Raw genomic sequence first — 15630 nt, forward strand, 5'->3', positions numbered from 1 at the left:
CACAGTGCCCACCAACCACTAGGCGACTCCAGGAACCTGCATACTGCTCCAACTGGGGGAGTAAGGGGGAATCATTCCTTTATTTATCCAGTGGGCATCTGGCCATTTAAGGAACTTTTTGTGGCTTAGTCATTATTAAAAAAACAAATAGCAGTTCCGTAGTGTCTAAATCGAATAGGGGGGAAAGTCTCAACAACTGCGGCAACATATCTCAATCATTAATTGCTCGCAGTCTATGATCTGAAACCCCCCCGTAGATTTGTATCTTAAATTCTTTCTTGTCGATTCATGCATCCCATCCTCATATCACAAAATCTTTTATAGAGTCAAAGGATTAGATAAACAAGTAAACTTATCTTTCTACAGTGAGCTCCAGCTTCCGTGTTGAATCAACACGCAAGCTGGAGCTCACTGTAGAAAGATAAGTTTACTTGTTTATCTAATCCTTTGACTCTATAAAAGATTTTGTGATATGAGGATGGGATTAATGAATAGACAAGAAAGAATTTAAACAATAAAGAAGATACAAATCTACGGGGGGTTTTCAGTCTATGATGACTTTTTTTCTGCGAGCAATTAATGATTGAGTTGTGTTGCTGTAGTAGTTGAGACTTTTCCCCCTATTTGATATAGACACTATGGAACTGCTATTTGTTGTTTTTTTTTATAATATCAACGTTAGCAGTATTTTTGATCTGTGTGTGGTATTAGTCATTATTAAAACAGGTCTAGCTCAAAGCATCTTAGTTCTAGTCCTAGACGTTTTTGTTTTATTCCATTCTGTCTGAAAAACACCCAAGTCTTAGGAACACCCAAATCCTGCCCTTAAGTTGCCATCTTGAGATTTGAATGCACTGCAGACGAACTGCATAGAAAAACATCTGAAAAATGGATTTTGAAAATACCGATATGGACTTTTTGGCAAGAAAAACGTCCAAATGCCGCTTTATGCCACTTTTTAAATGTTTTTCTCTTCAAAAATGAGCCCTATAGTATATTTGTTAGTTACATGATTGCTGGGATACATATAGATATAATAAGGATTAATTATCTCCCATTTTTTAAAGAATTATGTATATTTATTAGGGATATGCTGAAAACCTGAACCATTTGTAGCCCTTGAGGACTGACAGTGAATAGCACTGCCTTAGATTATCAAAACTGCAGCTCTGTACATGCAATGGGACAAAACTAGGGTTTGATTAGCCTGGTCTGTTTACCTGTGATGAGTTGGCAATCATAGTTCATATTACAATCTGATAAACTTCCAGGTTCAAAAATAAAGAGTAATAAAGTGTGACTATAGTGCTGGAAGAAGGAAATATTTACTTTTTAATTATAAAAGCTTCCTTCTTGCAGCCTTACATTCACATCTGAAGAAAAGACTTGTGTGGTGTCGTGTCAAGCTCATGTACAGAAGCATCTTTTATGTTCCTTCTGTAGAAGGCGATACAGCCTATTAAAACTTCTGTTTTCTCCAGGATTATCACATATACTATAATTCTGCTTTTAAATTATATTAAAGGGTCTATGTGTTAATGCCATTTCAAACCAGAGGTCAACAAATGTTATATTATTATTTTAAAATATCAATTACAACTTGAAAAAAATAGAAGCATATATAGAAAAATTACCACAGCAAGGAAAGAAAATATACTTTAAAAGGAAAATGTAATCTACATGCTTCAGTTTAAAGTTGCACAAGATTACGTAGAAAACCAAAAGAAAACTGGGAACAAAGGTACATCTAAGGAGCCGAGATTGGGTGGCAGAGCCGGTGGCGGGAGGCGGGGATAGTGCTGGGCAGACTTATACGGTCTGTGCCAGAGCCAGTGGCAGGAGGAGGGGCTGGTGGTTGGGAGGCGGGGATAGTGCTGGGCAGGCTTACATGGTCTGTGCCCTGAAAAGGACAGGTACAAATCAAGGTAAGGTATACACAAAAAGTAGCACATATGAATTTATCTTGTTGGGCAGACTGGATGGACCATGCAGGTCTTTTTCTGCCGTCATCTACTATGTTACTATGTTATGTATGTACCAAATAGTAGAGATATTTCCACCCCACAAAATTTAATGAACTCTGATTCATGGATTAGTGGTATATCAAGCTTTCTGAAATAAATACATAAATAAAACTCCAAATGGTGGACACTATTGCTTCTTCAGTCTTCTCAGCTTTCTTGCTCTCAAACCAAACCCTCTGCTCAGAGGGTATCAACAAATAGTTACAGGGAAAATAAACTAGACACTTTACAATTAAGAGTCAAAGCATTCTGGCTGTTGCTCAAGAAATAGCTTCCTCCATTCCTTCATCTTATGGCACAGGTCTGGAAAAACTTTGTAACCCATAATAGCAAGTGCTGATTTTAAAGATGCAAATATGAACTAGAGTCTCTATCTTGAGGAAATACAAACATCATTAATAAAACATAATAACATTTTATATCACAATATAAAATGAAATACAGAGGCATTCCAATGACAGTTTGACAGGAAAAGGGAGGGGCAGGTTAGGTGAGAAACTAGGAGAGCTGGGTGGATGAGAGACAGAGAGAGATGTATGGCAGATAAGAGAGTGACAAAGCAATAGAATTTTATGGTTTATAGTGGGATAGAAAGCCCAGATCTTTGTTAAGTTCTTTCTATCCCACTTTAAACCATAAAATTCTACTGCTTTGTCACTCTTCTATCTGCCATACATCTCTCTCTGTCTCTCATCCACCTAACCCTCCCTTTTCCTGTGAGACTGTCATTGGAATGCCTCTGTGTTTCACTTTATATTCTGATTTTTATCAACATTTGTTTATTTCCCATCTGAAGAAGAAGGGTTACCTTCAAAAGGTAATCAAAAGACGTATTAAGTTAGTCCAATAAAAAAGATATCATCTTATTTTCTTTTCTATGTTTTGATTTATTTCTATTTATTATCTGTAGATAGCTGAAATTAGGGAAGCTGTACAGAGTCTGTCATTCAAGTGTGGTGAACCTTTCTGAAGATACTTAAGTTGAACATAGATTGAAAAGACATTGCTGCTTCTAGGGGTACAGAGAGAGACATTGTAGTTAGCCAACATGGAGAACTCTTTGTCAAAAATGGAATTCTTTACCTGGAGTGAATTGCTTACCCATAATAACTAAGGGATCTCTAGGAATGACTAATAGCTCCCTAGTTGCATTCTGAACAGCAGGTAAAAATCTCAACAACACATGCATGGGGAAAGTAACCCAAAAAACAGAAAGGCAATCTATCCGGAAACTCCAAGATGTAAATGATAAAAGCAGATCAGCAATAGATATACATAAACTTTTATTTGTGCAAATAATAATCTTTTGTATCGCCAGACACAGGCTGTATTTCGCCTGGAAGGGCTGCCTCAGGGGCTACAAAACAATAAATTAAAAAACAACCATAATACAATGTCAATAAACAATAATAATAAATGACATTGTATTATGGTTGTTTTTTAATTTATTGCTTTGTAGCCCCTGAGGCAGCCCTTCCGGGCGAAACACGGCTAGTGTCGGGCAATACAAAAGATTATTATTTGCATGAATAAAAGTTGGGGAAAGTAACCTGCACTGTTTGGCAGACTCAACCCTAACAACCTTTCTGGGCAGACTGGATGGGCCATGCCAGTCTTACTCTGCTGTCATTTACTATGTTAACTTTGACACATTGCTTTCTAGTTTTTTGCTCTGCAAGTCAAACATGTATCTGTGAACGTGAGCACAGAAGATTGTTATCAGCAAATATATGAGTGCATTAAAGAAAATCGTGTACAGTTTTAGCTTGTAAAGGATATAAATGAGAAGATACTGCAGATATGGAAAGAAACAAAGGTTTCTAATAAAGCAATAATTTCCCTTATGCTGCTTGTTTCCCCAGCCATAAATGCGTCAGCTGAAGGTAATAGAGGTGAAAGTCAATTGGAAGTCTGTATGTAAAGACTATTAGGTTGATATTTAAACACTGTGGTTGGAGCTTTCTTTAAACACTGCTCATGGTGTTTAAATTAATCATGGATATCCTGGATAGCAAGTGGTTCATAACATCTGAACAGAATGTTCAGTACCAGAATTATCTGCATAGTAGTGCTCAATATCCGTGACAGCTTTTCTGTCTTTACTTTATCTGGATAGCTACCCAGCTAGCAGTCTGAATATTGCCAGTCTCTGGATAACTTACTGCTCTGCCATTAGCTGGATGGTTCTGCTGAATATCCACAGATCCAGGGCCGCTGAGAGACTGAGCCTGGCCCAGGGCAGTACCGCTGCTGCTGCCCTCTGCCTCTGGGCAGGACTGCCACTGCTGCTTCTCCGCAGGACGCCACGTAGCCAGACTTCAAAAATTGGGTGGGCCAGAGCCCAATGTGGGGGGGGGGGGGGGGGGGGGCACATTTTGCCCTACCTCCCTGCCCCTGCTGCAACTCCACATACCTTGGCTGGTGGGGGTCCCCAAGCCCTGCCAGCAGAAGCCTTCCTCCAGCGCTGTTCTCCGCCGCATTGCCTGCCCTGAGGTTGCCTTCCCCTCACGTTGCACATGCTCAATTTTGTCAAAACCAAGCATGCACAATGTTAGGGGAAGCAGGAAGGGCAGGCAATGCAGCTTAAAACAGCGCTGGAGGAAGGCTTCTGCTGGCGGGGCTTGGGGACCCTTGCCAGACAAATCAGCAGTAGACGTGCTTCTTACTTTACTGGCAAGGTCTCTACCCTTAGGGCCCTTGCCCATTCTCACTACTCATCTTCTATCCCTTCGCTTTCTCCCATTGCCCCTTCTGAAAACCCCTCTACCTCCTTAACATAGTAACATAATAACATAGTAAATGATGGCATCCAGTCTGCCCAAGATAAACTCATTTTACATGGTATGTGATACTTTATATGTATACCCGAGTTTGATTTGTCCTTGCCATTCTTAGGGCACAGACCGTAGAAGTCTGCCCAGCACTCTTGTACTAAAAGTTCTGAAGCTAATGTTGAAGCCCCTTAAAATTTACACTCCAGCCCATCCATATCTATTCAATCATGATCAGGGCATAGACCGTAGAAGTCTGCCCAGCACTGGTTTTACTTCCCAATTGCCGGTGTTGCCACCCAATCTCCACTAAGATTCCGTGGATCCATTCCTTCTAATAAGGATTCCTTTGTGTTTATCCCACACATGTTTGAATTCCATTACCATTTTCATCTCCACCATCTCCTGCGGGAGGGTATTCCATGTATCCACCACCCTCTCCGTGAAAAAATACTTCCTGACATTACTCCTTATCCTGCCCCCCTTCAATCTCAATTCATGTCCTCTAGTTCTACCGCCTTCCCGTCTCCAGAAAAGGTTTGTTTGCAGATTAATACCTTTCAAATATTTGAACGTCTGTATCATGTCACCCCTGTTTCTCCTTTCCTCCAAGGTACACATGTTCAGGTTGGCAAGTCTCTCATATGGTTTTCAACGTAAATCCCATACCATTTTTGTAGCTTTTCTTTGTAGTTTCCAGATATTTCAGTCGAAAAGAAGCCATCCACATGGATGCCACCTGGACCACCAGATCCTTTAATACACACATTCAACACTTGCATTGAACGTGATATAAAGCAACTGGAGGCAAGAAGAAAACTACATTTTTACAATCTTTCAAAAACAGAATGTGATGCAGTTCAAACACTGGCTCAAAATCATAGTATAGTTATAAAACGAGCCGATAAAGGTGGTGGAATTGTAATTATGGATCGGACTGACTATGTAAATGAAGCTCAAAGATAACTTGACGGTCCTCAGTATTATGTGAAACTTGAAGAAGATCCCACAGGAACACATTAGAAAGATATTACAGAGCTCGTTACTTTTTCCTCTAAGATGTACTTCATTACCAACAAAGAGAGAACATTTCTTCAGGTAAAGAATCTGATTGTTCCTATCATTTATATACTCCCAAAGATCCACAAATCTTTCACCAATCCACCAGGAAAGCCAATAGTGTCTACAAATGGCTGTATTTTGGAACCCCTTTCTATTTTCACAGATTTCTTTGTATGTCCATTTGTCCCGCTGATTCCCCCTTACATCAAAGATACTTCTCATAAGATCAACACATTACAGGAATACCAGGGAGATCTCACCGATACAATAATGTTGCCGCTCGATATTGACTCACAGTACACCAATATCCCACAATTAGAAGTCGTCAATATTATTGAACACACTCTATGTGCAAGAGCAAACCACAGAAAGATACCAAACCATCTAATCCTCATGTGTGCCACCATGGCATTAACTAAAAATTAACAAGTGAAAGGAACAGCTATGGGGGCGAGCATGACCCCCGATCTCGCTAATCTATAAGTAGCCAATTTAAAAAAAGTACATCTAGAAGAACATCCATTCAAGATACATATCAAATTGTAAAAGAGATACATTGACGATATCTTTATCTTGTGGCATGGAAATACTGACAGTGGAGGAGTAGCCTAATGGTTACAGCACCACTCTTGAAATCCAGAAGTGGCTGGTTCAAATCCCTCTGCTGCTCCTTGTGATCTTGGGTAAGTCACATAACCCTCTATTGCCTCAGGTACAAACTTAGATTGTGAGCTCTCCTGGGACAGAGAAATAGCCAGTGTACCTGAATGTAACTCACCTTGAGCTACTACTGAAAAAGGTGTGAGCAAAATCCAAATAAATAAATATTAAAATCCTTCTATGATTGGTTACATTTACAAGATCCAATGCATTTCGAGTGAAATTAATTTTCTTGACTTGAAAATCAAAATAGAGAATAACCAATTCATGACCACCATCTACAGGAAACTAACGGATCACATGCATTTTTACACTATACCAGTTATCACAACAATAGCCTCAAGAAAAACCTACCTCTATATCAATTTGTCTGGCTTAGAAGGATTTGCTCCAATATCGAAGATTTCAATACACAAGCCCAGAATATGTCAGAAAGATTTTCCACTAGAGGTTATCCAGCTGTACATATTACTCCAGGTTTAACCAAGGCACAAGCCAGTGATAGACAAGATCTCCTACAAACCAGAAACACAAGAGGCAACCCAGATATTGTATGCATACTCAGATTCTCTTTTCTAGCCCAACAGATACAGAAGATCATACACCGCCAATGGCATGTCCTTGAGAACCACGAATGTTTTAAGAATAAGAGACTTGTAGTGGGATACACTAGGGAAAGGAATTTAAAAGAAAAATTGGTTCCTTCAGTGCTTCCAGATATAAAAACCGGACCAATAAACATCTCCTTTGGACATCTCAGATGTGGACATTGCAGTGTATGTAAACATGCCTGGGAAGCATCAGTTTTCATGCACCCCACCAAACAGAAAATATACAAACTTCAGCACACATCCAACTGCACTACTTTTGGAGTTCTATACATCATTCAATGTCCCTGCCATCTCCTATATATCGGAAAGACAAACAGAATGATCAAGACCCATATCATTGAACACCATAGCTGCATCAAACGCAATATCGAGTGGTTCACTGGCACACAGCCAGTCACTCAATACACGATCTTTAATTCTTGGTATGCAGGATTTTCATTCCCATCAGTAGAAGAGCGAACCTGGATAACATACTACTTAAAGGAGAACAGAAACATATTTATTTGGACTCAATGCAAAGCTAGATCTCAGTCCCTTTCTATAATTACTTACCAGTGCCAGATATGTATCTGGCATTAATCACAATTATTTGCCTTGCCTTTGCTTTCTCTACAAATAGGCATATACATACCATCATAATACACTTTGTTTTGCTGGTAAACAATATATTCAGTGATGTTTAAGAATCATAAGTCTGGCACTTTCCATTCGTACACATTTTTTTCATTAACACACACCGATTTGTTTAGGCTGTTTTAAGCTACTTATCCTTCTGTCCATAATATACTTTGTTATGTATGTATATTTCTATATTGTATAAATATCTACTATTTAGCTGAACCCCAAAGTGTGTTTTTTATCGTTTTAAATTCTATTTGTGCAACAGTGTTGGTTTTTACACTGCACAGGGGTTTTCTCCAACATTAATCCTCATCACATTCACCGTTACCACATCCTCTCCAGCTTTCGGTTTTATTTTATCTTTATTTTTTATGCATAGCCAAAGATACTGTCTCTATGTTACAGCAGCACATTAAATATATTTCTTATTTTTTCTACACGGAGTCATAATTTTTATATTGTTTCTACATTTATTTAGCATGTTAGTCTGCTTCATGTATCAATAGATGATTTCTCCCCATACATTTGAATTCATCTATTAATAGACAATCTCTCCCTGCACATTTATATATGTTATCTCTACAATCCTACATTTTTTATTTTAGATTATATTTTACTCGCATACATATGCCCTCTAGTGGATACTTCATATATCTCATACCACACTGATTTCAGCATTCCTTTGCATTTCCTATGCCATGTTTTCATCTGCAAATATTTTATACTATTGATTTCCGCATTAGATTGCAGTTCCCATGCCACGTTTTCACGTGCATAATTCCTCCCATATTCTCTACATAACTTACAGTTCAGGTCCACTCATACGTCTGGTTCATCCATTTACACATTCAGCTTTTCATACATTTGTTCATGTATTCTTAAAAGCTTAGCCTCATCCGAGCTATTGTTTTCAACGATACACCCCCTTTTTATTTTTAGTATTTTTACCTCTAGCACCATTCTTTCCACCACACACACATATCCTTAGTGCCTTTTACCACACACATCACCTCCATGCTGTTTTCCGATTGATCGTCTTTTACAAATGCGCCTGTTTTTGGCGCTCTTTTTGTAGTCTTTTTAATCCACTTGAATACAGTGTGTTCCTTTTCTGCAGACTAGTGGCGCCGAGAAGCCATACTTTTTACCATACCTTACAAAGGTCTTTCTAAAGGTAAGAACCTGTTTGTCTATGTTTATCTAACAGCACACATTTTTACCTTTTGCCGGTTACCAATTGTTTGAAGGTTCGGCAATTTGGCATTTCTGCACATCACTTTCCTGTCTTTTCATTTATACTACAAACAGTTTCCTCCCTCCTCATGATTAAAGTTTCTTTACAATTTTTTAGGTATATATGTGCTGAGCTGTGATGCGATATATATATATATATATATATATATATATATATATATATATATCAAACATATAAAAGGCAAGTGACCGTACTCACTTGCAAATGCGCAGTAGAGACTTCCCTCTCTGTCCCGCCCCCGCGTCAAGACGTGATGACGAGGGGAGGGGGACGGGACAGAGAGGGAAACTGCGCGGAAGTGGAGGGAGGGAACCGCTGACGTCACTACCGCTCCCCCCCCAAGGTAACCGCTACCGCCGCCACCACCCCCGGAGTCGCCACCACCCCCCCTTCACCCGGCCTGGGCCCTCTCTTCATTATTCAACTTACAGCAGCGCCGAAAACAGCAGCAAGCAGCTCAGCTTCAGCTCCCGTCGGCCTTCCTTCCCTGCCTGTGCCTCGCCCTCGCCGACGTGACGTCACACGAGGGCGAGGCACAGGCAGTGAAGGAAGGCCAACGGGAGCTGCTGCTTGCTGCTGTTTTGGCGCTGCTGTAAGTTGAATAACGAAGAGAGGGCCCGGGCCGGGTGAAGGGGGGGCGGGGGCGACTCCGGGGTGGGGGGGCGGTAGCGGCTACCTTGTGGGGGGGGACATGGGAGGTCTCAGAAGGAGGGGGGGCCTTGGAGCTGGGAGGGCTGGACTGAAGGGGGCCTTCCAGCTGGCTGGGAAGAAGGCACGGGGGGGGGGCCTTGGAACTGGGGGGGAGGGCGGGCGGGCGGGCAGGGGGCCCCTTACAGTTGTGAGGGAATGGGGCCCCTTACAGTTGTGAGGGAGAGCAGGGGGCCTTGGAACTGGGAGGGAGGGAAGGGGGCCTTGGGAGCTGGGGGGGAGGGCCTGGGGCCTTGGAACTGGGAGGGAGGGAGGACGGGCAGGGGGCCTTGCAGCTGGGAAGGGGGGAGGACTGGAGCCTTGGAGCTGGGATGGAGGGACAGAGGGGTCCTTGGAGCTGGCAGGGAAGGAGGATGGCAGGGGGCCTTGCAGCTGCAACGGGAGGGGGGCCTTGGGAAAAAAAACATTCCAATACGCGCCCGTTTTAACGGGCTTAATGGCTAGTATATATATATATATATATATATATATATATTTATTTGCTGCATTTATATCCCACATTTTCCCACCTATTTGCAGGCTCAATGTGGCTTACAATATAATACAACTACAATCACATTGATGAATAGAAAAACAGAGTATATATAACGGATAAGGTGCATAGGAATATTTCTAAATATATTCACGTCACCAAACAGCATTTACACAACACTCGTTTCCAGTTCTATATGTAGGTTTTCCTCTCTTTACATATTTAGATTGTCTGATCTTATCACTAGCCCTTGTGCCATCTCCTACACATTTTCAGCATCACCAGGTGTTTTTACTTTCCCGCACAGTCACAATCGTTTTTCACTGGGTCTGTTACCTTTAGTACGTAAGGCTCATCCTGCCATTTTATAACCCATGTCTTTCACTTTTGTGCCACCCTTCTCGATAAGTTTGTAGCTTCACCTACTTTACATTTTTTTCACTCTATAGTCCACGTCTTCCACCTTTGTGCCTCCTTCCATGACAAGTCAGTATATTATCTCCCCCATACATTTCAACCTCACTTGGTATTTTATAAACCTCCTTCCATAGCCACAAATTCATGCCCTTTACTGGCTTTGCATTTCACAGAATATAAACATCATTTTTTTGTTTCTATCCTTTTTTTTATCATTTATAATCCACGTCCTTCACTTTTTTGTCCTCATTAGCATACGCTTCACTTCATAGTCTACTTTCTTCCTTGCCATACTGCTTGCACCTCTTCCATCAGTTTGATACTGCTAGCACACATCATGTGTTCCACCATTTGAAGAGTTTTCATTGTCTTTCACAATATTTTTTATACACATTTACCGAGGTTAGTCCCCATACCACTTATCATACATATATATACCCATGCTTTTGAGCATATATACAAACATATGTATATATCTAATGTTTAATAGTTGTTTAACCTTGTAGCCTATTTTATAATTTTATTACATTTGTATATCATTTAGACGTCTACTTTTGTTAATGTCTTAATTTTTAATTTTTACATAAGTTCTAAGTGTCTCTCCCTGTATTTGTACAGACTCCTGAAGAAGGCGCTTTCAGTGCCAAAACATAGTACCGTGTTGAGTCTTCTTTTAATAAATGTTATATCTACATTGAACGTCCTTGGTCTGTTCCTTGAAGAGCCTGATTCTGTTCCCACTCTTCTGTTCCTGTAACTTTGCATGGGATATTGTTCTTTCCACTTCTGTGGTTTGGTTGCTTTAGGCAAGGATGGATGACAGACCTCTCACCAGCTATAGGCAGCTCCTACCTGCTCTACTTTGAGAAAGCAAAATGCCAGTCTGCAGTATGGAGGTTGAACCCATGACTTTGGTGTTATTAGTGGCATACTCTCTCCACCTGAGCTAACCAGCCAACCCCAAGGATCCTCTTAATGGCCAACCACTAGACTGTTCCAGTTGTGTTCCAGCCAATCAGTGTTATGCACTGCCTAGCTTCTGCCTTCTAGCCAGTTCGAACCAGGTCCTGCCTTCTCCAGCTTCCCGAGCTTTGCTAGGTTGTCCTGTCAGCAACCATCAGCGAGGACCAGTACAGCCAGCCTCGCCACAGTACAAGGACTCACCTTCCTTAACCGTGACATCAAATAAATACACATCTTCCTTGCTCATACCTAGGACATTATTGCTAAAATAAGTAACTAATCTAGAGGTGGTACCAAGACTATCTGCTTTAATTATACCAGGATTAATTCAGTCTTCTTTTAAATGTAATCTAATCTACTGCACTAGATTAATAGGAAAACATTGCACAAGTAAATCAGAAGAGTGGCATGTAGGAGGGGAGGGAGAAACCTGTGGGAAAATGGAGGCACTGACTTGGCTGATGGAAATGAAAAGATAAAGAACAAAAAGGATGTGGAGATGAACAAAGACTGATGTGAGCAATGCTAAATACAATAATGAGCCTTTAACTTTGTATTTTTATTTTGCTGTATAGGTTTAACCTTCCACCCGTTATCCTGTTTTCTCTGGATGGATTTAGAGCAGAATACTTGCAGACCTGGGGATCTTTAATGCCAAATATAGAAAAACTCAGTAAGTACTATGAAAAACACATATGCTTTATAGCAGCTACAAGACTATCTCTCTATATAAAACGCACCTCCAACATTCTAATGAAGCCTCACTTTCCCAACGTTCTAAAGTGAGGCGGCTGAGACCACTTTTTTGCTCCATGAGTGTCTGCCCCGCCCACGCGTCAAACGTAATGACGTCGAGGGTGGAGCAATGACACTCAGCAAATAACAGCGCTCAACGTAAAATGACGTCCCATTAGAAGGTTGGAAACACACTATCCGCCCTTCCCAACTTCCCCCACCCCCCAAAGTCGCCGACCGTCATCAAAACACCCCACCCCCCAAGGTTGCCACCGCTAACACATGGAACAAAACCCCCCAGCACTTCCCCCACCCACCAAAGTCGCCGCCCGTCACCAAAACACCCCCCCCCAAGGTTGACACTGCAAACACACTGAACGCCACACCCCAGCAAACACCAACCCAGGCAGGGGAGGAGTAGAATCGCTCAAGACTGCTGCCAGGGGCGTAGCCACGGCCGGCCCTAGACAGGCCCTGCCAGCCCACTTTTCCTCCACCGCGACAGCGCCAGCCCCAGCTCCCATTGCCGGCCACTGCTGCTTTTCATGTTCAGCAGCAGGGCCAATACTACAAAAAAAAACAAAAAAACAATCAGCTGACTAACCTGAGCGCAAAAAACAAAAAATGTAAAAAAAAAAACCACAGCACCGCAGGCAGCCTTGAGCCATTGGCTGCTGGCTGTGCAGGCTCCACCCGTCTCTTACGTCACTGCCCCTACGTCGCTCCGGGGGCAGTGATGTAAGAGACGGGAGGAGCCTGCACAGCCAGCAGCCAATGCCTCAAGGCTGCCTGCGGTGCTGCGTTTTTACATTTTCTTAAACATTTTTTGTAGTTAGCACTCAGGACAGCTGAGCGCTTCTTTTTATAGCGCCAGCCCTAGGAGTACCAAAGATACAACATCAAGTGGCAGGGCGGCCCGGAGGAGGAGAAGGTGGGTGTGTACCAGGCAGGGGGAGGAGTCACGAAGATCGCCGATCAAGAGGCAGGGAGGGACAGAAGAGGAGGAGGTAAACATCAGTGCTAGCAGGCAGGGGGAGGAGTACCGAAGAACGGGATCAAGTGGCAGGGAGGGCTGGAGGAGGAGGAGGTGGGGAGACAGGGAGGGGGGCCCCTGGCAGGGAAGCAGACAATGAGGGAGGGGTGTCACCCTGGCACACACTCACCTTCGCCTGGCACACACTCACCTTCACCTGGCACACACACTCTCTCTCTCTCTCTCTCTCACACACTCTCTCAAAAATACACACTCCAAGGAAAACCTTGCTAGCGCCCGTTTCATTTGTTTCGGAAACGGGCCTTTTTTACTAGTGTTATATAATTCTGTATATACATATGGACGAACTGCTTTTTAAAGCAGCTTATTCTATACATTTATCAGAGTCAATACAGACCCCTCTCCCCCCCCTCCGTTTTACATAGAATGTATGACTTGGAACTGAGACATCCGGGTCGGGATATACTCAATTCTGGTGGTATTTTAGATAAGATGAACATAAACAGTTATAGATAAGATCTGTGATACGGAGCTGTACAGATCTCTAAGCCTGTATGAATCTTGATGCTGAACAACATGACAGCAGGAGTTCTTTGCTATCTGAGTTCCAGGTTGGCCTCAGCTATCTTCCTGTATTGATAAGAGTCAGCAAGCACTGGGAAGTGGTATCTGATGGTTAAGCCGCAGCAAAAAGTGGCCTGCGGCAGTGTGAGCGTGTCTTTTGGGAAAGTGCCAGGCCAGTTTTTGGCGTTTCATGGAAAAAGGGCCTTTTTTTTAAGGGGCTGGAAAATGGACATATGGCAAAACAAAAACCAGCGTGCATCTATTTTCGGCCTGAGACCTTACCGCCACCCATTGACTTAGTGGTAAGGTCTCACGTGCTACCCGGGCAGTAGTCATGCATTGCATGTCCACTGTCGTTTACCGCTGGGTAAGCGCCACAAGATAGAAAATAGAAAATATTTTCTACCCTGTGTTTTTGGTGTGCGTCAAATTCAGAATTACTGCCTGGGGCAATGAGTAACAGAATCCACACAGGATGGAGCTATTCTAGACCTGGTGCTTACAAACAGGGAGAATGTTTCTGATGTTACGGTGGGAGATCATTTGGCATCTAATGATCACCGAATGGTGTGGTTCAAATATTAAGACAAAGGAGGAAAGGGCTTATTCAAGATTGAAGGTCCTAGATTTCAAAAGAACTAACTTTGCTGAGATGGGGGAATTTCTCAAGAAAGAGTTAGTTGGATGGGAACAGCTGAAGGAAGTAGAACAGCAGTGGGCAAAACTGAAAGGATCTATTTTAAAGGTGACAAACCTTTATGTTAGAAAATTACCTAAAAGTAAGAGGAAAAGAAGGCCACTCTAGTTCTTGAATATAGTAACTGAAAAGGAAAGGGAAAGAAGGTTAGCCTTCATATGTTACAAGATGGCTCAGAAAGAGAAGGACAGGCAAAAATACCTGAAAAAGCTAAGAGAAGCTGAAAAAGCTGTCAGGAAAGTGAATAAGCAAATGGAAGAAAAGCTAGACAATATAGTAAAGTTGGGGGACAAGATGTTTTTCAGATATGTAAGTGACAAGAGGAAGTGCCACAATAGCATTGTGAGGCTAAAAGCTTAGGAGGAGGAATATGTAGAAGCTGATAAGGATAAAGCTGAACTGCTTAACAATTATTTGTGTTCTGTGTTCATGGATGAAAGGCCGGGGGGGGGGGGGGGGGGTAGGACCACAGAAAACAAATGCTAATGAGGATAAATGTATGGTAGACCAGGACCGATTCACAGAAGACTGTGTTTGTAAGGAGCTAGCTAAACTAAAAGTAGACAAAGCGGGGCATTATCGAAAGGGGCGCCCACGTTTTCCTGAGGACGTCCTCGCAGGACGTCCCAGCGAAGGGGAGGCGGAAACCCGTATTATCGAAACAAGATGGGCGTCCATCTTTCGTTTCGATAATACAGTCGGGGATGCCCAAATCTCCACATTTAGGTCGACCTTAGAGATGGTCGTCCTTAGACATGGTCGTCCCCGGTTTTCGGCAATAATGGAAACCGAGGACGCCCATCTCAGAAACGACCAAATCCAAGACATTTGGTCATGAGCTGAGCCAGCATTCGTAGTGCACTGGTCCCCCTGACATGCCAGGACACCAACCAGGCACCCTGGGGAGCACTGCAGTGGACTTCAGAAATTGCTCCCAGGTGCATAGCTCCCTTACCTTGTGTGCTGAGCCCCCCAAAACTCACTCCCCACAACTGTACAACACTACCATAGCCCTTATGGGTGAAAGGGGGCACCTAGATATGGGTACGGTGGGTTTTGAAGGGCTCATATTTACC

General features: G+C 42.4%; 1 protein-coding gene across 1 annotated transcript in view; it reads left to right on the forward strand.

Moving 5' to 3' along the window:
• The window catches only part of ENPP3 (ectonucleotide pyrophosphatase/phosphodiesterase 3), a 249644-nt gene that overhangs the window by 86201 nt on the left and 147813 nt on the right, over positions 1-15630 (forward strand). The window contains exon 6 of the mRNA XM_030196550.1: positions 12140-12237. Coding sequence (XP_030052410.1) covers positions 12140-12237 — 98 coding nt within the window. The remainder of the gene's footprint in view (positions 1-12139; positions 12238-15630) is intronic.

The sequence above is a fragment of the Microcaecilia unicolor genome, chromosome 3 (assembly GCF_901765095.1).
Source record: "Microcaecilia unicolor chromosome 3, aMicUni1.1, whole genome shotgun sequence".
Lineage (NCBI taxonomy): Eukaryota > Metazoa > Chordata > Amphibia > Gymnophiona > Siphonopidae > Microcaecilia > Microcaecilia unicolor.